Source organism: Atheta coriaria, unplaced genomic scaffold, assembly GCF_025399875.1.
Source record: "Atheta coriaria isolate IRGN ID8LTWV9N9 unplaced genomic scaffold, Caltech_Dcor_3.1 hic_scaffold_7_pilon, whole genome shotgun sequence".
Taxonomy (NCBI): Eukaryota; Metazoa; Arthropoda; class Insecta; order Coleoptera; family Staphylinidae; genus Dalotia; species Dalotia coriaria.
In genome coordinates, this window is record NW_027045449.1 from 8,344,039 (window position 1) to 8,368,139 (window position 24,101).

The 24,101-nt window shown below is 36.6% G+C and overlaps 4 protein-coding genes across 5 annotated transcripts; 3 read left to right on the forward strand and 1 right to left on the reverse strand.

The window, feature by feature from the left end:
- The first annotated feature begins 51 nt into the window (after positions 1 to 51).
- Positions 52 to 3,566, forward strand: LOC135795254 (synapsin-like). Its single transcript, XM_065306859.1, has 2 exons — positions 52 to 722; positions 785 to 3,566. Exons 1-2 carry the CDS (start codon positions 143 to 145, stop codon positions 961 to 963), a joined length of 759 nt encoding a protein of 252 aa, XP_065162931.1. The 5' UTR covers positions 52 to 142; the 3' UTR covers positions 964 to 3,566.
- A 994-nt stretch (positions 3,567 to 4,560) lies between these two features.
- Positions 4,561 to 16,135, forward strand: LOC135795487 (uncharacterized). Of its 2 annotated transcripts, XM_065307178.1 has the most exons (5): positions 4,561 to 5,273; positions 7,098 to 7,268; positions 9,488 to 9,859; positions 9,920 to 10,205; positions 12,292 to 16,135. In XM_065307178.1, exons 1-5 carry the CDS (start codon positions 4,622 to 4,624, stop codon positions 15,377 to 15,379), a joined length of 4,569 nt encoding a protein of 1,522 aa, XP_065163250.1. In that variant the 5' UTR covers positions 4,561 to 4,621; the 3' UTR covers positions 15,380 to 16,135. The 2 variants fall into 2 exon arrangements, with proteins under 2 accessions (XP_065163250.1, XP_065163251.1); XM_065307179.1 differs by lacking the exons at positions 4,561 to 5,273; positions 7,098 to 7,268 and adding an exon at positions 7,699 to 8,039.
- On the reverse strand, positions 16,131 to 19,969 carry LOC135795488 (glycine dehydrogenase (decarboxylating), mitochondrial-like). The gene is made up of 3 exons (XM_065307181.1): positions 19,673 to 19,969; positions 19,218 to 19,296; positions 16,131 to 18,950 (listed from the first exon to the last, which is right to left on the reverse strand). Exons 1-3 carry the CDS (start codon positions 19,847 to 19,849, stop codon positions 16,243 to 16,245), a joined length of 2,964 nt encoding a protein of 987 aa, XP_065163253.1. The 5' UTR covers positions 19,850 to 19,969; the 3' UTR covers positions 16,131 to 16,242.
- Positions 19,970 to 20,961: 992 nt separating this feature from the next.
- Positions 20,962 to 24,039, forward strand: LOC135795484 (protein transport protein Sec61 subunit alpha). The gene is made up of 5 exons (XM_065307175.1): positions 20,962 to 21,191; positions 21,411 to 21,478; positions 21,737 to 21,802; positions 22,116 to 22,326; positions 22,421 to 24,039. Exons 1-5 carry the CDS (start codon positions 21,185 to 21,187, stop codon positions 23,497 to 23,499), a joined length of 1,431 nt encoding a protein of 476 aa, XP_065163247.1. The 5' UTR covers positions 20,962 to 21,184; the 3' UTR covers positions 23,500 to 24,039.
- Positions 24,040 to 24,101: the final 62 nt, after the last annotated feature.

Consider the following 24,101-nt stretch of genomic DNA (forward strand, 5'->3'; position numbering starts at 1 on the left):
TATTCGCTAGATGGCATTACCTAATAATTTTATTATTTTGTTTCAGATTACAGCATCACGTTTTCCATGCGTAATCAAAATAGGTCACGCCCATGGAGGACTCGGCAAGGTCAAAGTCGACAACATCAATGACTTCCAAGATATGGCGTCTGTCGTGGCAGTAGCACAGAGCTACTGCACTGTGGAACCCTACATTGACTCCAAGTATGATATCCACGTACAGAAAGTGGGTAATAATTACAAGGCATTCATGCGCAAGTCAATCTCTGGCTGCTGGAAAACCAACACCGGTTCAGCCATGTTGGAACAGATTACAATGCCGGAGCGTTACCGCACGTGGGTAGATGAAGTATCAGATCTCTTCGGAGGGTTAGAAATCTGTGCCCTGGAAGTAGTGGTTGGAAAAGACGGACGCGAGTATATTATCGAAGTGAATGACAGTGCGTTGACTCTTCTGGGCGATACGCAGGAAGAGGATCGAAGGCATATTGCTGATTTGGTTGTGGCTCGCATGCAGGCTATTTGCAGGCCCAAAGTTGGTGAGGAAATGGGATCTGAAGAACCAGCACCACCTCCGGTTGGACCAAGAGGTATTCTTGGTAGTTTGACGAGTTTGACCAGTACTGGTTCTGGTGCGTCGCATCCACCATCTGAACCCCCACCACTACCGCCATCTGGGGAGCATCCGTCGTTGTCAAGTGTTGGTCGGCGAGACAGTCAGGGTAAATTTTATTTTTAGTTTATTTTAGGTTTTCTGAATGATTAATTTTTTTTTTGTGTTTAGTATCACAAACAAGTCAGATTAGCGGAACCGGTGCTCCGCCCACTGGACGATTACCGGAAACTCCACCACGACCGGGCTTCCAACGGCAGGGCAGTCAGAGCCAGGCGGTACCTGAGGATTCAGAGGACACGATGAAGAACTTGAGGAAAACATTCGCCGGTATTTTCGGGGATATGTAAACAATTAAAGAAAAAACAAAATGGCAGCAAACCACAAATTGAAACAAAATGGCGTTAAATCAGTCAAATGTCAATAGGAACAAAATAATACCAAAAAAATCAAAAACATACAGATAAACATGCGACAGGTGAAAATATTTTATCTATGATAAAGTCCCAACATCATTTGAAGGTCAAAGGACGACGCTGTGAGTACTCGCACCTCTCAGTAGACTAATTAGTTTTAATGACTCTACTCGAGAGAAATATAAAAGCCGTACTAATGATGCTAATTAAAAGAGGAAGATGGCGTTAATGTCGGACATTTTGTTGTTTGCTGCCGTACAACTCGTTACTTGACAGTTGACAGTTAACATCATTCAATCAACACGCTCCATTTTAAACTAATAACTACTAATATAACGATGCAATAAAGATGAAGAAGTTGATTGATAAGTGAAGAAGACAAAATTAGGAATTAACACGCGTTGCATAACGGAAAAAAGAGGAAACCATTACACAAACATGCAAAACATTCACAACGTTAAATTGGTGTCAAATGTTTTGGCACACAGGTTTGCACGTTTTGACAGTTATATAAAGACATGTTATAACCACTGCCTATGGCCGGGTGTTTCGCCATTTTGCAAAACAAAGCAAAGCAAAATCCACTCAGACGCGATTGTTTCATATCGGTAAAGAAGATTTCTGTAAAAATGTCAAAAAGACAAGAGTTGCGTTTTGTTTTGTTTTGTGCAATGAGTCGTAACACCTTTGTTATTATGTTAGACGAATAGTTGTTAACGAAACAATAATAAGTAAGTACGTGTACGTTATATACATTAAAAATTACTATACATACTATACATATGCATATACATACATACATAATAGGTATATATACACAAAAAACATTTTAAACAAATTTTGAAATTTGAACAATTTTCAAAAACAAAACCAAAAAAAAAAACAAGAGGAATATTATTAAGTCGATGTTGAGTATGTGTAGAGACAGATTGCACCATGTGTTAATTAATGCTCACACGATTAGCGTACAGCCGACGATGCACGATGAATGTATGTATGTGATGCGCTAGTCGTCATCAGATGGCGTTAAAGTGCGTCGTCGCTCAACTGGCACCATAACGCACTTGATTTATAACCACAAAGATAAGGAATGAAATAGATACAGCCTATACTAAACAAATGTCTTCTAACATAACCAACAACCTAACCTATTAATCAGTCTGTGTCATATTATTAAGCCAAACGCAACCAAAAACCAGAACAAATGACAACACAACATATATGTATATGTATAAGAGTGAAACTAATACAAAAAAAATGTCTGTCTTCTCAAACTCTCTTCACTGTATTTAAATCTTCTTCTCTGTATGTAAACGTAATCGTAAATGCAAATAACGAACGATGCTAAACAATGACGTCACAAACAAATATGTAAAATGGACAATATTTAAAATGTATTCAAATGAAGATGATGACACACACAAGATGGCGACTTGCAGATGATATAAATATTAAATGTGACACATATGTTTGACATTTGAAGCCGAGTCGAGATGCATCGAGATTGATTTATGCAACGAAAAAACTCGTTTAGAAAAATGACATGCGACACCTCAGAGTCGATACTAATACAGTTTTCTTGAGATTGAGGATAATAATATTGGCATTTTAAACAAACTATAAACAAACAAAAAAGACGAGTAGATTTTTCATTATACATAGAAAAAGAAAACAGTTTTGATGATATTGATATAAATATTGATGAGAATACAACCAAATAACGATGTACTCGAGCATAGGCTACCGTTAGTTAATATTATTATCATATTATCAATGAATTATGTACTTTAAGTAGGTGATGTAGAAAGTGCGCGACGTCAAAGTCAAAATGTCAAAAATTGTTATGTTATGTTAGGTTAAATATTGTTACTTCACAGTTGACTAATTTTAAGGTTAAGTTATGTTGCGCTACTAAAACTCACTCGAGCAACTGCGGATCGTTTGGGATTTTTGTACCCGTTAAGTAAATTCTCTATAAAAACTAAAGATGGCGTTGGTTACGACGATTGACAGCTGTAAATGTCACTGAATGTAATATATTCCCGCTTGTAGCTTTACATACTAGCGCATGAAGTAAGAATGTAAATGTACCAGCAAAGCTTATGTAATTTGCTTCTAGAGGGCAGCACTACTACTAAACTAACCAAAACTGTACATTATAAGAATTATTTAAATAATAATTAATTTATCTTTGTCTTTGTTAACTTGAAAGGTCTAAAATGTAAAACGTCATATCAGGTTATGTGTTATATACGTAATGAGGTTATGATTGTTTTGACAGGTGTCTTGACACTTGTCTGACAGACTTTGACGTGGGGATGCGCACGACAAGGTTGTTTAGCTCTCCCAGCTTGCGGATATTACGTTTCAAGCATATTGTATAGCGTTAATAATGAAATAACAAATAACATTAATAAGATTAGTATTATGAAGCAAACAGCAAACAAAAATAAATTACAACAAAAACGAAATACTGATTAAATGGAAAATACTATGATAATATTAATATTAATAAAAATCATCAATATAAAAGCAAATTTATCGAGTATTATGACGATTCCTACATGGATTGTTTAAGAAGTTTTATATTATTACTATTATATAATTTTGAATGGGCTTGTGCTAAATTTTTATGGTTATGTTTATGTCCAATTGTTTAATAACCTTCTTGTCATTCTCAACTAAACAAAAGTTGTTTGTTTGTTGATTTGTTTTTTTTTTTCACATTCGCATTTTATTTATTATTATGCGTTTGCAGAATTATTTGCACTGAAATTAATTTATATAAACATGATTCTAACAAAGGTAACAAAAATTTATTAATTAAGTTATTAAGTTGGACATCTTGATTGTGTTGCGTCTATTGTTCATATTCACACTTGAAAAGTAAAATTTAATTGCAATTGCGAAACTATCTACATACAATCTACGATTGTATTCATAAATTAATTATTTTTAATTGTTTTTTGTTTTATATCATATAGGCAACCAAACATACTTTAAATGTGTATGTTGGTTACCTATGTTAAACTTATATGTATTATTATGTTTTAATTTACTGTTATCACTCCACGTCGATAATGTTGCAGCACTGCATAGTGCATAGAACATTATGCAAACAAGTTGCCTAACCACCGCCACTCTTATCAGCATATCATATATGTGTAAACACATTTTCATTACCATGTCGTTTTTTAAGCGTTATTATTTTCAGAGTTGAACAATTTCAAGACTTTCGTTGTTTGTTTTCCGTCTCCGGCGCGAACTGTCGCAATACAAACACATAAACAAGCGGCAATTGTTTCGACTACGTGATAATAATGCCGGCATATTCAAATTGATACAGCTCGATAAGACGTGCGCGGTTTGGTGGACCGGATACTTACTTTATCAACTGTTTTCTGCCACATATAATTCATTGTAGTCACTCGTAGTGTCGACACAAGTGAAAAACAGTGAAACAATTAATTCGGACAATATCTATGGAGAGATAGATTTGCTGTGTCTTTGTTTGTAGTGTAATATAATCAATTTATTCATTGTAGGCGTGCGATTGTGATTAAGCTTATCGGCAATATTTGGTGGAGGTGTCATGGCGGTGGCTTCCACACCGCGTCGACGCCGCATTCGTCAACTTGAGCACTGTAATCCGGCAGTGTTCGGCAACGTGTGTCTCACGCCCTATCAAGACCTGCGTAACCTACACGAATTGCACTTTGTCAATGTCAAGATGGCTGCATCATCGGACCTAACCTCAATTGACTCGTTCAAAAATCAAAATAAAAAACGTTTTCAATGGAATAATGGGCAAGCTATACTTTTGAAGAGCATCAAGCATGGTTTTGAACCAGCCAATTTCCAAAATAACAGAAAACAATTAAATTTCCACGATTGTATGGATTCCATTCAAATTGCAGAAAATAACAGTGCAAACACTTATGGAAAAGTAAACAATTGTGATGAATGTATGCAAAATAGTGGTTATGGACATGATATTCGTGAAAATGGCGATGGTGCGTGTTCTTGCAGTGATGATGAAGACTACCATCAAGATTACACTAACGATACTTATTACAACCTGGATTTTACTATGTTAGAAAAGCGTAGATGCTCCATATTGGTTGATCAACTTTTACTAGAAATTTACTCAACTTATCAAGCTGGAATAACCGATTATAATTCTGGCACGTCATGTAAGTCGGTGAAGTACGTGTGGATGGATCGTCATCAACTTGCATTCAAAGGTAATTTTTAAGAACATAAATATATTCATAGTCTTTTACTGTAAAGCACATTGTTAATGACGTAACTGTTGTCCGCTGGTGTGTAATTGCTAGTTTGGTTGCATATATTTTCCTTCAAGGTTAGGTTATGCTCGAGTAAATGTAGTTTCACCGTTTTAAATCGTTTTGCTTAGCATTAAAAGCGTTTTTAACGCTAAACAGAGCAGAAAATGTCGATCGGCTTTTGTTTTCTTAGAAACACAAGTTTGCCCCCCGATGATTATAGGTTTCAGTAATTTGCAAAGCTTTTGTTGTGATTTGTTGAGGTTATAATCGTGCAATTTTCCGCTCCTTTTGTGCATTTGCTGCGGGCTCAGTAATTTTCCACGCATATAAGAAAATTAAAATTAGTTATTGAACTGTAACCTATTTTCAAATACAGTGTGACCATAGTTTTCAAATTAAATATTTTCATTAAGTTTTATATTAATGCAATCAACACCAAATCTTATAAACGAAATCAATAGACTAGATTTGTGTATGTACTACGTAGGTATATAGTCGTAAAATGTAATATTCTATTTTGTTTACATGAATTTTATGAATTCATGATAAAAACAACTACCATGAGCCAAGACGTAGGCACATCTCAAAATAATGCCACAAAATGCATCGTAGCGCCATCTAGGCGCAAATAAATTAAATTAGAATCAAACGTTTGAACCAATCATTTTGTTATTATTATCGACTTTATTTATGCAAAATTGACCATCAATCATAGAGTTTACAAATATAGCTACTATCATATTATAATAATACTATAATATTATACTAGAAAGAATGAAAACAAGTTTAATATAAACAAGTTTGCAGTTCGTAGTCGCATGATTTCACACGGACGCGAGTGTTACGATTGTATCGGTGAACATCTATCTAACTGATATCAGTTCACATCTCACTGTTAAAACCAAAACCACACACAAAAACTATCAACAAACCTCGTGCGAAGAAATCACCGCTCCGAATTAAATGCAAATAAGTGCATTGTATCGCCATCTAGCGCAAATAATATAACTATAGTTAAATTAATTTAAAATTACACGCTTGGTCCATTTTCTAATAAATTATAATATTGCTGCCACAATACATAAAATAATTGATTAATTGGATGGAATTTAGTATGTTATTGTGAATGTTTATGAATCAAATATTGTTTATTTAATAAGTAATAGAAGAATCACTTCATAATCATGAATGTATGTGTAAGCATAGTAAAATTATTAGATGCAAATTTGTATTGGCAGAGAAAGAAAGCAAGTTAAATAAAAACAAGTTTGGGGCAGGTAGTGGCGTGATGTCACATGGTTACGAACTTCGTGTTTGTGTGAGTGAATACTTTCGATCTGATATCAGTACGCATCGCACTGTTCAAAACAAACAACACACAAATCTCAACAAACCTCGTGCGGTGAAAACGCCGTATCGAATTTATTGCAAAGAAGTGCATTATCACGCCATCTAGGGTCAATAAATGGAGTTATATTTAAATTACATTGGTGTTTATCACTATTTTTCGAACGGAAAACGCATTTTATAAATGATGCGTTGTTTAACTTAAATTAATTCCGCGATTATCTCATCGATCCTGTATTATTGTTAAAAAAAATATATCTTCATTTATAATGCAAATAATACTCCATATTGCTCCACTATTTATTTAAACTAATTTGAATACATTGTATATTAAACAGTGATTAGAGTTAGAAACTATTAACATTAATGCGAATATAATAGTTACGAGTATGTGCCCTGAGAGAATTATAATATTTTATATTTTTGTTCAAGAATTGCAAGAGTTAACGGTTGTTGTCGATGTGCTTCAAAAAGAAGTGGTACGCGCTGGAAATCTACTTGTAAGGCGTTTGAAACGACGAGACGCTCTCAGCCGCCAGAGGGAAGCACGATGTGAAGTTATTACCTGCTTACTACGCAAAATTCGCGAAAATTCAACAAAAGGTAAGAGTAACATCATCTAACCTAAATCAATCTATATTAAAATATTCAACACATTCAATTGTTCAAATTTGTTCAACGTATACAATGTGATCAATGTGTTGCATACGATAGCACTTAGTTCGCTACCCACTCGGATCAATAACGTATGAATGACGCCACGTTTTGTCCCCTCGTGAAAGCGGCGGTGGAGGCGGCACAGTGTCGTCGTTGTTGGATGTTGAATGTTGACTAAACATAGATAAGAACTCCAGCACAGACACACACACACACTCACACAAATCATACATACAATGTGTCCATGTATAAAGAGTGTGTAGGTGTAGGTTTTTTGCGGGGGTGGTAAAATTCGGTTTGCACGACGGCACTGCGTGTGCGTGGTGAACCTTGCGTGTATTCAGCGGCGGCGGCGGTGGCGGCAGTGCTAGTTGTGCCAGCACGCTGCACGCCGGTGGGTGCTGCCGCCGCCGACACGCGATGCCAACGTGGATGCGATGGCCTACGACCGCCACCACAGTCGCATACGCCAAAGAAAACAACAAATCAGTTACAATCATTTAAAATTTATTTCGGTATTGCTTTAATAAATTAATTCGGTGAATGAAGATTTCTAAAAATTATAACGCTAATTACTATGTGCGAGAGTGGCCGTGCGTGTTTAGTAATAATGCTGATAAGATTGATAAGATAAAATGAGTGGGCTTATAAATCAGCTGAAGAAGGCCGCCGCCTCGGGGGCGGCGAGCAATGCGTATAATTCGCAAAGAAATTCAGGTACATGACTTCCATACATTGAAATATTTATTCTAGGTTATGTTATGTTAGGTTAGGTTAGACAGCACGCAGCTCTAAAAATAACAATCGTATACTATTGTTGTTACGATAATAATAAATTGGGCAAATAAAATTATTCACGTTAAAATATAACGGCGTGCAAACGAAAACAAACAAAAGGGATTAGCAAGTAAACAAAGTATGAATGGGAAAAATAAAAGAAATGCAAACAATGTGCAAAAATCGACGGTCGATTGTGTTTGACGTTCAAAGTTCAATACCTACGATTCTTTTGTTTTCGTTTCGAAGTGAAAAATAACAAAGGACGCCAAAATGGCGAAAACGTAACGAATTTAAAACAAAAGACTACATCTTTGTTTACCACTGATTGTTTATAAATTGTTTAGATATATACCGCATCAAATAGTTACGTAGTTGTAAATGAAACTTGCCGAATTGTGGATGAATCTTTGATTGGAGCGCGTCCAAAAATAGCTCGCCGCGCGGCGAGTGGAAAGAGGCAAGGATGTTTCAAGGACATAACCTAATTTGCGCGTAAATGAACACATCCCTCGACCGCGACCCGCCATGCTTTACAGTTTTCGCTAATTTTTGTTTTATGCTTTTGTTAATGCGTATTTTATTTGCAATAAAATTTTAAACCTTTACCTTGAAATTAGCATAGGTATTACTTTGATTGTCAGAAGTTTTAAGCTGTCATTACGATTTGCTGTATAATGGGCTGCCTATTACCTGCATTCGCCATTGCTAATTCGAGTTTTAATGGCGTCGTGACAGGGATGAAAAAAAAGACAGTGAATGAACTCGTTACTTTTCATAAATGCTGCGTTGGAATAATACACAACGAAATTTACTCTTGCTATCAGGTCGAATTCGCATAAAATTGCTATTATAAAATATACAGCGTGTTCGGGAATAAATTAAATTACCTATATTTATTATTGTGATTATTATTATTTTGGTGGAGTTTATCGGCGTGCGTTTTAATTAAAACACAATTGCCTGTAATTTGTTATCCTCGACTACGCCGCAATGCTGCGATACATAGATACGGATTTAATTAATTAATGATAGCCATGATTAAAGATTAAATGTGGAAGCCACAAAAGCGACATAAATTCACCCGATAAAATTCAATTATTGAAAAGTAAATGATTACAAGAAACTCATTTAATTTCTATATAAATTCGAACATATGGTATATTAAAAGGATTAATATTGAATGATGGTTAGAGGTTTCTGCTGCCTGAAAGCACTGTCCTTGGGGAGTACTAAAATATTCATCTCCATTATAAATATCTACTAAAATCAATCAGGGGTTTAAATCTTCAATTTACGCCATCTATCGGTAAAGAGCTTAGAAAAGAATAAACAATTGTTTAAAAGAATGAAATTTTATTTATGATTTTTTTTTTACTTTATTTCAGGTGTTCCTGAATTTTCCCCGGAAATGCGTTTCTCATTGCAGCCGCTCCCCGGCGACTCGGGTTTCTCACAGTGGCACTCGGCGATGAAGATGGTCTCGCAGCTGCCGGAGGGCATTCCGGCGGAATTCCGCCGCCAGCTGTGGCTTTCGCTCGCCGATAAACACCTCCATGCCAAAGGCGTAGACTGGCCGGCGGCAGAGCGCGACTGTTTCAGCGAGTGGTCGCATCCCGCCGACGCCGAACTGGGCGTGCAAATTGTTAAAGATTTACATCGCACCGGCTGCAGTCTCTTTTGTGGCAAGGACGGCAAAGAGAATCAAGCGCTGCTCAAACGAGTACTGCTCGCCTATGCTAGGTGGAATAAAAATGTTGGTAAGTCAATTAAAACTTTTTCAATTTTAAATAAATACGTAAACTATTGATTTTTCATAGGTTATTGTCAAGGGTTTAATATGCTGGCGGCGCTCATATTACAAGTGACGGAGAAATCGGAAGTTGAAGCTTTGAAGTTGATGATTTACCTCATTGAAGGTGTACTGCCGGATTCCTACTTTGCCGACAGTTTACGTGGACTGTCTGTCGACATGGCCGTCTTCCGCGAATTACTACGCACGAAACTACCGAAATTATCCAAACATTTGGATACACTCCAGGTGGCATCGAAAGAAGGCACCACCAGCTACGAACCGCCATTGACGAATGTCTTCACCATGCAATGGTAAGTCAAATAAAAACCAATCAATTAAATAATATGTTAAGGATTTTTGCATACTTTAATATTGAATATAGGCAACCCAATATACAATACGCATTTATGTACCATAGCTTTCAGATGTTTTAAATTGAAATTTATCAGAGCGTGAACACTCTCAGCGGGGCCCTCCATCGTCGTACGTTAAGTGGAATGAAATGGGCTTTCAATCATTCTCGTTCATTTTTTCGCGTCTTCAATTTATTCTCTGAATGTTTTTATTTAAGCCACAATTCCAATTCGGTCTAATGACAGATTAAACTCTTCGAAATAAATTTAATCAAGACACGACGTGTCTGAAATATTAACGTGTACCTTCGGCATAAATTATAATTAAATCACAATCCAATTTAAATTGTAATTAATGTTTTTAATCTAATATTATGCTTCAAGATCAAAACCCTTTTACCTTAGCCAAACATGAGGAAATTACACAATTTCCTAACCTAAGAAACTTTAATGTTTGGATCTTCGTGTTCAACAAATTAAATTTATGCGCAATTAAATATTTCGTTGAATACTATTTGAATAATGACTATATTATTATTATTATCATGTAAAGTATTTCGTTTAAAATTAATGAGCACTTTTGCTGAGTTCACTGTTTTGTGGTCCAATTAGTGAGATCAAACGTTTTCAGCATTTAGGTTCACCCTTAATTATTTATATACATCTACACCATGTGTTCAAATTAAATTTAATCAAGTAATGATGAAGTTGGTTAATAGAACATACAGTTTATTGAATGTTACTGATGTTATTTTCTAAAGTAGTATTTTGTAAGGGATGAGAAATGAGGTTAGAAATTTAATTAATTTAATGGAGATAAGATTCGAGCGGAATACAATTCGATTCGACGTTGTTCGTCTCACGTAAATTCAACATTTCTACATTTCAATGTTTGTTTTTGCCAATCAACGAAACGAAGAAGAGATGCAAAGTAAACGAAGAGAACTCAGTGAATATCATACGATAGAATTCATACAAAGGTAAAAGGAATCTAATCCGATAAGAAATTTATGCCATTACAATGAAAACAGAAAAAGTCTCTTTGTACCTGTCATGCTCACACTTAATGTTTCAACTTATGCAACTCATTGTACAAATGATATATTGGGTTGCCTATATTCATATACTTATTAGGCTATCTTGTCATAATACAGTTGAACAGTGAAGTTAATAATTCCGTAATTGATTTTCTTGTCATGTTCGCATGTCGCGTCATTATCGCTGATCATGCGTTTGCAGCTTTATTAAATTGCATATTATGCACGCTACCGTCACCAGCACGCTTCTTTGGTACGCGTTCAGGGGTTAATATTGGCGCAACCACGCGACTATAATTAGATTATTCAATGAAGTAACACATTATCACGTCGTGACGAGTCTTACAATAGTATTATATTCAGCGATACTTGCACTGTTAAATTAACCTAACTTGTGTAGTATGCAACCAAACATTCAATGAAATTGATATGTAAACTTTGATGTAAAACTTTACCAAATCAAAGTTTACCCTTTTTGCCGAATATCAGCGCTAAGCAAACTTTGAAACTTTCAAACTCATCGTAATTTAATTAGGGAAACTTAATATTGAGCTTTCAGTAGTTTGAAATAACTTTTAGATTACTTGTGATTTTTTAGATTATTTACCACAAAACTATTAAAAATTTGACATTAAATGAACTTTTGAACTTTAAACTTTCGTAAAAACTAAGTTTTATGGTTGAATTTAAGAAATTTTAGTGCCAAAGCATATGCAAAAGCACGAAGGTATTATATTTACGCGGGTCTAGTTCTTTTTCGCGCTTTTCGCACGTCTGAGCTGAGTGAATAGTGAAGTGATTTTTTCAGCTGAATCTTTACGACCCGCCGCACGACGCGGAGAAGACCTTGAGCGTGAAAATGCTTTAAAAATGAATTTTAAGCTGGCATGTGTCAAACGGAAGACATTTTATGAATTTCTAAATATATTACGTCGTAATACCCATTACTTTTTCATAGTAGATGGCGTTGGTTGCATATTAATGGGAGTGCTTTGTTTTATTTACAGGTTTTTAACCCTCTTCTGTAATTGTCTACCGCAACCAACTGTGCTACGCGTGTGGGATCTCATCCTCCTGGAAGGAAACGAAATTTTACTGCGAACATCTTTGGCGATCTGGCAAGTGCTGGCTGATAGAATAATGACAGCTAAAACCGCGGATGAGTTTTACTGCGTCATGGGCATGTTAATGCGAGAAATTTTAGAATTTGATTTAATTGATGCCAATACTTTGGTGAAGGGTATTGTTTCGATAGGTCCACTGACGGAACTCAGTGTACTGCGTGAACATTATTTATACAATATAAATCCATGGGGAGCCACGCCCATTAGTCGTAGTGAAGCGCCATCTGATGGCTCGCGTCGCAACAAAGTGTATCACAAAGACAAACTGGTATTAGACATCGGTGTACTTAAAAAACAATACACTAAACTGAAACAACGTCAGCGACAAGCGCATGTTATATTTAACACAGCAGTTGCACGTCAAACAGCACGCCCTGCTCCTGTTGCCATGAATCATCTTCTATTGGGTAAAAGTGCTTTGGTTCCCGCGAAGAAAGGAATGCGCCCAGGCCCACCTAAAGGATCAGTGCCGCCACCTAGACATGCTCATAATAAACAAACTAATAAGGCGCATCCACCCCAACAAATTAAACCAGTGAAAATTGCTGCTATAGCTCCACCTAAAACTCTTCATTGGAAAGATGAAGGCGCCCGAAAAAGATCTCCTTCATCCTCGTCCTCATCTTCGGATACTGAACTGTGCGATGAACCAGAAGAGTTTAACTCTGATGAAGAAAAGGGCGAAGACAACAAAAAGAGTCAATTGCCTGAATTGCCTGATGACAATCTTACTACTTTAGCCATGCCTACTGCTGTACTCACGCCTCTTAGTAAAACCACGTCTCTAATTGAAGGTTTAGACCACGCCCAGCCGGACCTCACCAGTGATAACAGTGATAAACAACGTAGTGATATTGATGTTGCCCTCTCCTCAGAAACTATCGATAATTATGATCCAGTGTTGTCTGAAACAAGTGCCAGTGCTTTGCCCGTAAACGTGATTCCGGATTTATTGGATTTTGTTGAGCCGCCCATTGATACGTCTATAGCCGCGCCTCTGTCTTTTAATATTGACGAATTTCTCTCAGAAAACACCGAAAATGATAATTCAATTATTGAAACTTATGACAAATTTGATGTGCTAGAAACTTCAAGCGACATCTATCCGACTACAGATGTCGCTACGGACGATTATTTTATGACGTTGAATGCATCCCTGCAACGCTCCGACAGTTTGCCATCAGAAGATGGCTTTGATTTTGAGAAGTTCTTAGAAGAACGTGTTAAATGTCTCAAGGACACTAAAGATAAACTTTATTCGAGTGAGGAGAGTCTTGATGACACTTCCGAAACGGAAAGGATAAAATACGCAAGAAAGAACAGCGTTCGTGCTTTAGAGATTATCCAAGAAAACTCGTTGATCTTACACAGAATTTTACAATGTCAAAGTAGACTCACGCCTACGCCACCACCATACGAGGATTTAGATTCGAATAAATTAGAAAATGATTTGCAAGATGGCGGTGAAAAACTTACTCCTACCACGCCAACACCGACAAATGAAAATCAAGGAACATTATTACTAACTGATTTTACTTCTAAAAATAATGATGACGTTGAAAACGAGCAAGAAATAATTGAAATTGACGTTAAAACTCCTGAGAAATTAAATGTTTTCCGGCCTTATGGTGATTTCACTGAGTTTTTGCTTAAATATCAAAGTAAAACACCGGACGCTATTGATGTAGTAGATATTGAAAACAAATTCAGTGATTTTGAAGTTAAAAAATCCGAAAGCAATGAATTAACAGATTTACCTTCAAATTTAGTTGACGAAGATGATACTCCTAAAAATCATACAGAAAATGATTCCCCTGAAAAGTTTCTATTTGAGTTTGAAGATAAATTACCTATTACACAAGATTTGCAGCTGGAATATGCTCCTGTTGATGATTTAACCTCATTCTTTAATAACTCCAACTACGATTCAGAAACACAAGATAAAGCAGAAGATAACATTGATATGTTTGCTTCGGAAAATTTAATCGAAAATTTAACCAATGTTGACATAGAAACCGATAAAATTGAGGTTAGAGAGAATATTGACGTGGAGGACGACGATGCCACTTACCTGAATCGACTGATAAGCAAATACAATTTTATCTCGAAGCAACATGAGCACGAGGATCCACTCAACATACAAAGCGAGGAAAAAAACGAAAAGGACGAAAGGGATAAATTGAACCGGGCGAATGAAATTGACGAGACAGATGAAAGTACTCATGTAAGCAGAGACGACAGCACACTGGAGTTTAGTATTGCCGATATTGAGATACCTGCCGTTAGTGCTATCTATCGTCCAATGGCCGCGACAAACATTGTCGAAGTGGATTACAATCTGGAAAAGTACCGACACAAGTTGGGGTCGCCGTTAGCCGACACCGAGAATAAAAGTGAACCTACAACTGAGACTACGCAAGCAATTCTAACCACAACAGACCTCGATGAAGATGAAGATCTCATCGAAATCGGCAAAAACTCGAAATACAATTCAATACTTGAATACAGCCGCAATCTCGATGAAAAGTTTAATAATTTGATTCTTAAGAGTCCAAAACTGTCAAAATTACAAAAATCAGAGAGACTTAACCTAAAAGGCAACTACAGTTTGGACCTACCTTTAGAAAATGTTGACATTGATGGAGGACGCCATTTTGAAGACGCTAGTGACCTCACTCCGAAAGCATCGCATTCATTTCAAGATTTCACAGCTCTTACAAAGTCTGATATTGATTTATCTCCTAAAATGGCTTCTTCTTCCTCGAAAAGTTATATTATGACAACTGAAGTGGATCAACAAGAAGATGTCGCCACTTCATACGCGTCAACAAGAAACACAATGGATGTTGATGTGCTGATAGAGAGTCCTAGTTTAAAATCGCCCAACCGGATCTACAATCCGTTTCCGGTGAGTATTAGTTCCAGGCAGAGCAAGGAAGTGCCGTTTCGATTAGGCCTGTATAAAAAATGATAAAAACGGAACATAACCTAATTTGAATTAATAACAAAACCAACAAATAACATAAGCATAGTTTTGTGATGAAGTCTGCTTGATATTCAAGTATTTTTGACAGCTAATAACAGCGGCAGTATTAAAAAATCAAAAGTCAGATTACAGCAATCTGTTATTCGCAAAATTCTAATAAACCCCAAGAAAGACATAACCTCACTCTGCACTACATCTACATCTATATTTATAGATAAATATAACAATTAGTATAAACATAATAATAAATAATAATATTATTATTAACATATAAATAAATTATGTAAATATAATACATTATTACATTGACGAAACTGTGATTTTACGAGGCGTTACTTACTACTAAACTGAAAATGATGAAGATGATGATGCAAAATTCTGTAAAAAATATGTATGTGAGCGAATGTTTGAAGAATTGTCGTGCCACGTCCTTTCGAATAATGTTAAAGAAACAAAACGCGAAAACACAAAAAAGCAAAATAAAACACAAGCAGTAGAAGTAATATACGATGAATTAAATTCAAAGTAATAACAAAAGAAATATATTCTAATATTTACCTATTTAATTATTACTTACCGCGAATTGATAAAATACAAATAAACAATTAGGAAATATGTATATTGTGCAAAATATGTATATTATGAAAAGAGAAACCAAACTTGTTGAATATTAGTAATACATAACAACAACCTTTGCGTCAAATCTGCAGGAAATGATCAAAATAAACCATTCATAAATAATTTAACGTCTTTTATTTATAGCAGCAGTAATTTAATATAGGCAACCAACAATGGAATTTTTTTAAATTTTTTAAGTTTTTTTAAAAGTTTTTTGGACAAAAATTGTTTTAAACAACATATTCAGGTAAAATAGGTGGACAGGTACAAACCAAATGTTTGTCCCCGTAAATATCATCAATTCTGGAAACAGTCGGCCATATTTTACTGTCGGGAGTAACAAAATCGGCTGGGAATGCAGCTTGTTCTCTTGTATATGGCCTCTCCCAGCTGCTACTGACCACTTGTTCTTGTGAGTGTGGTGCCATTTTTAACGGATTTACTCTGATATCCATCGTGCCGTCTTCAATCTCTCGAATTTCTTTACGGATCAATACGAGAGCATCGCAAAACTTGTCGAGTTCTTGTTTATCTTCTGATTCTGTTGGTTCTATCATAAGCGTACCAGCTACAGGGAAGGACATGGTTGGAGCATGGAATCCATAATCCATCAGCCTCTTTGCGATATCAACTGCTTCAATATTTGCTGTTTTCTTAAACTGTCTGATATCGATGATGAACTCATGAGCAACCAACTGAGATTGTGGTGATTTGAATAAAGTAGGGTAGTGTTTTTCTAAACGCTTTGACATGTAGTTGGCATTCAATATGGCTACTTGAGTGGCTTTACGAAGACCTTTACCACCCATCATTTTGATATAAGCCCAGGAAATAGGTAAGATAGCGGATGATCCATACGGAGCAGCGGATACAACACCATAGGAGGTGGAATTAGCCCCAAGAGGGTTAACAACTGGATGTCCAGGTAAAAATGGTGCTAGATGAGATTTAACTCCAATTGGACCCATACCAGGACCTCCTCCACCATGTGGAATACAGAATGTTTTGTGAAGATTTAAATGAGAAACATCTGATCCATAATCACCTGGTCTACAGAGACCAACCTGCGCGTTCATGTTAGCACCATCTAAATATACTTGTCCACCATTTTTATGGATGATATCACACACATCAGCAACAGTCTCTTCAAAAACACCATTTGTTGATGGATATGTAATCATCAAGCAAGACAAACGATTCTTAAACTTTTCCGCTTTGGTTTTAAGATCATCCATATCAATAGAACCATCAGATCTTACCCTCACGGGTTCTACCCTCATACCAGCCATTTGTGCACTTGCGGGATTAGTACCATGAGCACTCAAAGGAATCAAACAAACATCCCTATGTTTATCACCTTTTGCTTCATGATAACACTGAATTGCTCGTAAACCTGCATATTCACCTTGGGCTCCACTATTTGGTTGAAAACTGATCTTATCGTATCCTGTAATTGCACATAAATCTTTCTCTAATTCATCAAACAATTGCTGATATCCTCTTGCTTGATCAACAGGTACGAATGGATGTATCTCTGTGAAATGCTTAAAACTACACGGCATCATCTCAGTAGTTGAATTGAGCTTCATTGTACAAGACCCCAGAGGAATCATAGAATGAACCAGGGAGATGTCTTTGTTCTCCAAAACTTTCATATACCTCACTAGTCTAGACTCAGAATGATGTGAGTTGAAAACTGGATGTGTCAAGAATGAACTGGTACGTTTAAACTCAGATCTTAAAATTGAACCGGTTCGAACTTTATCAGGCTGTGTAGAAATTACATCACTCTTTTGAGATGACCCAAACACATAGAAAAGATCATCTATATCCTCAACAGTTGTTGTTTCATCCAAAGCTACTCCAACAGTTTCGTTATCATCAAAATATCTCAAATTAATTTTCTTTTCATTTGCTCTGGTCCTAACCTCATCTACACCAATAGATGGAACTATTTTCAAAGTATCAAAGAAGTATTCATTGGTAAGTTTATTTCCGTCCATTTCCAGACCATGTTTCAATACGAGCGTCAGATTGTGAACTTTATTTGCGATATCCTTTAATCCTTGAGGTCCGTGGTAAACAGCAAACATAGCAGACATATTTGCCAACAGAGCTTGGGCTGTGCAAATATTACTGGTAGCTTTATCTCTGCGAATATGTTGTTCTCTAGTTTGCAGAGCTAACCTATATGCATCCCTACCAGCAGCGTCCCTTGTCACACCAATCATCCTTCCAGGCATTAATCTAACCAAAGATTGATGACAAGCAAAAAATCCAGCGTGTGGTCCACCATATCCCAAAGGTACACCAAATCTCTGAGAAGTTCCAATTGCAATATCCGCTCCAAATTCAGAAGGTGGTCTTAGTAAACATAAACTTAATAAATCCGTAGCACAACAGACAAGGGTACCATTAGCATGGGCATTTTCAGCTACTTGACTGAAGTCCAAAACATTGCCTTCTGTATCAGGGTATTGGAATAACACTCCAGTAACATCATGGTTAGAAAAGTCAGCTTCCATCACATCGACTATTTCGAAGGTAAGTCCTAATGAATTTAATCTTGTTTCAACCACCGAAATAGTCTGCGGATGCAGTTTATGTGACAGTAACATTTTGCGGCGTTTATTCTGTCGGAAGCAAAGTGACAGAGCTTCTGCGGCTGCGGTTCCTTCATCCAACAGAGAAGCATTTGCTACTTCTAAACCAGTAAGTTCCGCCACCATTGTTTGATAGTTCAGGAGACTCTCAAGACGACCTTGAGCTATTTCCGGTTGATATGGAGTATATTGTGTGGTCCAACCAGGGTTCTCGAAAATATTACGCATAATTGTATGTGGTACACAACAGTTATGGTAACCCATTCCAATGTAAGAACGCCAGATTTCATTGCGTTCAGCAATCTTCTGAATTTGTTTGATTAATTCATATTCGCCTTTAAAAATGGAATCAATATTATAGTCATATATTATGTTCTATGTTCTACATGAGTTGATAAGATGGACCCCCTGGTAAGACCCGTCATCAAAGGTCATGACATTGACGATAATATTTACTACTTCGTTATAATGATGTACTTTTATTTTTATTTCGAAGCAATCTCGCGAATTGCGCCAGCAAATAAGTAATAAAAGTGTTTACTCGTTATTACTTAATCATGAAATTATGGTGTAATCAATATGAGTGGAAATAAGGTACTTACTCGTGGATTCTTCAATTTCTAAGGGCTTGTTCAACGCAATACGCTTCGGTACAGCTTTTTCAGTCAACTCGTCTAAACTCTGCAAAAAAAGAACAAAACAAAACGTAAATAAAACGTAAGACATAAGTACAGCTTGAGAATAATTGAATACAGTACATTAATTAAAAGTGTCTCAACGACTTGCAACGGTATGATTAATTAGCATTTATTTTTAGACAATTCTCGGGTGTTTTTGTGAATTTTACTCCGGTTTTCTTGTTTTTATATTGAATTTTTCTGTTGTTGTCAGTGAGATTATTTGCTGCTCGTAGAAAATGAATTAACAACTCTGCAAACAACTTTCCGTACAAATGTACATCATTTTTCATTTAAAAAAGTTTCAGAATGCTAACAAGTTTAATTAAATTTTATAAAATTAACTTTTTTATGTTTTATTTAATTTATTCACCACCTACTTTATATCCAAGTAAATCCAACATGGTAACGATGTCTCTGTCCCTTGGGCCAATATGCCTATTGGGAAAATCCTCCTTTTTAGGGAATAATGGTTCGTCCGGACGCGCCGCACTAAAACACCGCAAATTTTGCAGTTTTGGTACTGCGTACCTCGCTCGCACTGCTAACTTATACATTTTTATATTCACTAATGTTTTTAATTGTAATTCAAAAATAAAATTCAATTAAATTAATTAATACTAAAAATGTTTAGTGTTATAGCGAGCGCGAGCTCGGCCCAAGTGAACGAATTCTCTTCAATGCGTTTATTTTATGTTATAACTAATCAGAATGATAATTAAGCTGAAATTACATTTATCTTGGGACTGGGTATAACGCAACGCATAAAATTAAAATGTTACTGAAGGGTCAGAGTTGATCATTTGTCGATATCTCACATTATATTAAACGTAACGATATCGACGTCGTGAAATTTACGCACGTCGTAACATTGATTTGACTATTTTTATGGGCATTTGCGATCAATTTCATGCGTTTTGCAATAAATAATTTACATAAGTTGAGAAGAAATAAATGTAATTAAAAAATAACAGTTGAATATAAATGAAAACAGAATTATTGTGAATATTTTTTTATTATTGTATTTCTTTAGCAGCATGGTTCAACTGATAAGATTATAAACGTGATTGAAGATCCAATATCTTGGTTGAATGTTGTTGCAACGATAATATTTCATCGTCCGATTTTTAGTTAGAAAGTGTATGGTAGCGCTATCTTGGTTTGCCTTAGCAATATCAATTGCAGTTCAGTATTTTGTACACAGATGGCGGTACAATGCAGTCATCGGCTTTAAATAAAACTAGTTGATAAGAAACATGCAGATTCAATGATAAACAAATCTATCGCTTAAACTGTTTATTTAGATAAATATACTGGACATAAACCACCTTGTGTCAAAATACTCTCATTTAATAAACTTTTAGTAATGCATAATAAAATTTAAAATTGCATCAAGAAAAAATATGATTTTTTCCTAATAAACGTAAAAAAAATATGTAATCTTTATTTTAGTATTATTCTGGTCTTAGACACGTATTCTGTCTGCTTTATCTTATAGAATCTGCATCGCAGCATTTGATAATAAATAATGCTGATCGTCTGAAAGTTGTGCCTACTTGACGGTAGGTGTTCGTTGTGTTGGGTTCGTCGTGTAGTGTTGTCAGTAGAGAGCCAACATCACCGGTCACGTGACGCCGGCACATTGCCTACGTGTACGCATCGTGTCAGTCTCATACGGCCAACAACGCGAAAGTACCGTTGCTCTGCCACACTCGCTGGCACTTCATTCGGTGACACGGTGTTGAGCGCATCATCTCGGCGTGCGCGTTCCCCCCAAAAACCTCCTTCGACGTTCAGTGAGCGTGCCTGCGTGCCGTGAAACGTGGAACTTATAGTGCCCCGTGTGGACACATCGACGTCGAAACCACAGCGGCCGAACAAATCCCATCAAGATGGGTAGTAAGTATTCTCATCTAAATTATTTTCATATTTATATTTAGTCCAATATGCACAGATTGTAATACACTGAAGGGCAGAATTACTACAATTGTAGTATGTGAGAAAACTTACGTACCTTACGTTTGCTTACGTATACAATCTGGGGACAAATGTGCATGTGTCTAATAAAAATGTTGATGTTTCAAAGACAAATGTTCTTATCGTAATTATCATTTGCAGTTAAATTCTTGGAAGTTATCAAGCCGTTCTGCAGTATACTGCCAGAGATCGCCAAACCCGAACGAAAGGTAAGAAAATTTCCATGAGTTGGAGTAAGTTTTAGTTAGAACTTAGGTTTCTCATCAGCAATATGGTCGTTGCTCAGTTTTTCATTGATAAATACAATTAAATGTGGAGGCATTGAAACTTTTCATTCACAATTTGATAACAGATGGCTTGGCTGCTAGCCTGTTTCAAGTTGGATAATAACCCTCATCAACTATTAGTTATTACTCAATCCTCAGGCATTTTATTGTACAATGTTTAATGTTTTATTTCAATTTCAGATCCAATTCAGAGAGAAAGTATTATGGACGGCGATCACACTATTTATTTTCCTTGTTTGTTGTCAAGTAAGTTCACTTTGACTATACTAATGTATAAATGCTAAATTTGCGCATATCTTGAGTGACTTCAGTTGTTATTTCTCAGTTTGGGTGTTTAGTAATTAATATTTTGGTTTGTTAATGTAATCAAGTTATAACTGCACATCATAAACATTGAATGTGTGGTAATGTGTGTCATAATTCAAAGGCAACACGTTTTTGAACAGTAAAACTTGAATAATTATATTTTGATCTTATGTTTTGTCATTCTCAAGATGTGTTCAAAGTATGAGCGACATTCAATTTGTAAATGTTTGGTAAATTTCAATGTTGTGTTTAGATTCCGTTGTTCGGTATCATGAGCTCAGACTCAGCCGATCCGTTCTACTGGATTCGTGTAATTCTTGCGTCAAACAGAGGCACCCTCATGGAGTTGGGTATCTCGCCCATCGTCACATCCGGTCTGATCATGCAGCTCTTGGCTGGCGCCAAGATTATCGAAGTTGGTGACACTCCAAAGGACAGGGCTCTGTTCAATGGTGCACAAAAATGTAAGCATTACAAAATATTAACCATTTAAGCTATTAAACGATTAGTCTAATGCTTAACGACTTTTCTAATGCGATTTTATCTTTATAAATTTAGTGTTTGGCATGGTAATCACCGTCGGCCAAGCAATCGTCTACGTAATGACCGGCATGTACGGCGACCCAGCCGAAATCGGTGCCGGCGTGTGTCTTCTCATCATTATCCAGCTTTTCGTCGCCGGTTTAATTGTACTTCTGCTCGACGAACTCTTGCAAAAGGGCTATGGTCTCGGCTCTGGTATCTCGCTCTTCATTGCGACCAACATCTGCGAAACCATCATCTGGAAGGCATTCTCTCCCGCCACGGTTAACACCGGCCGCGGTACTGAATTCGAAGGCGCCGTCATCGCTCTCTTCCACTTGATCGCCACACGTCAAGACAAAGTCCGCGCTCTGCGTGAGGCCTTCTACCGCCAGAACCTTCCCAATCTGATGAACCTGCTCGCTACCATCCTTGTCTTTGCCATAGTCATATATTTCCAGGGCTTCCGTGTCGACCTACCCATCAAGAGCGCGCGTTATCGCGGTCAGTACTCCAGCTACCCAATCAAACTCTTCTACACATCAAACATCCCTATTATTCTGCAATCCGCGCTTGTTTCTAACCTTTACGTCATTTCACAAATGTTGGCGGTTAAATTTCATGGCAACTTTTTAATTAACTTGCTTGGCGTGTGGGCTGATGTTGGCGGTGGTGGCCCAGCACGTTCATATCCAATTGGAGGGTTGTGCTACTACCTCAGTCCGCCTGAAAGCGTCGGACACATCCTGGAAGACCCCGTGCATGCGTTCTTGTACATCGTCTTCATGCTGGGTTCCTGCGCGTTCTTCTCAAAGACGTGGATTGAAGTATCTGGATCCTCCGCTAAGGATGTTGCCAAGCAGCTGAAGGAACAGCAGATGGTGATGCGTGGTCATCGTGATAACTCAATGATCCACGAGTTGAACCGTTACATCCCGACGGCAGCTGCTTTCGGTGGTCTGTGTATCGGCGCGTTGTCAGTGATGGCTGACTTTATGGGCGCGATCGGTTCCGGCACGGGTATCCTGCTCGCCGTGACGATCATCTACCAGTACTTCGAGATCTTCGTCAAGGAGCAGAGCGAGATGGGCAGCATGGGTGCGCTGCTCTTCTAAGTTACGCAAATGATTTTTGTTAATTATTTATATATAAAATATAAAAAATACTGTGCCCTTGCGATGCGAGGAGAGGCAGACAAAAATATTGATTACTAAAAAAACATTTGAAATTTCACTACAGAAACAAAATCATTGGAAAGAAGGACCGTTTGTTGAGTAAATTAGTACTATTGAGGTAATCAATATTTTTTATACTAAACGAATGAAAGGCTGACTATTTTCACTCACTTTGATGAAATAAAATAGTCTTTTTTGTACTTGATAAGACAAACTTAAAATATTAAACAAATTTACTATGACAATTGCTGCGATTGCAAACCGAGAACTGCGAAGCAATGATATTTATGAGTAACTTGGAAGGGAGAGTGTGTGTGTGTGAGTTCATCTCTTTGTAATAATTGTAATAATTTATGTAGTAACATGTCGTTCGACTTTTCGATTGTTTGCGATGAGTTTTAGTTTGTTTTCTTTCATTTCATTACATTCAGCTTGCGAGAACGAACGGGTGCAATAAAGTGAGAACTCTATATTCGTAAATATCTTGTTTCCGTTTCAACAAAAAGTTTACACTTGACCACAATATGAGGTTTGTCAAGTTT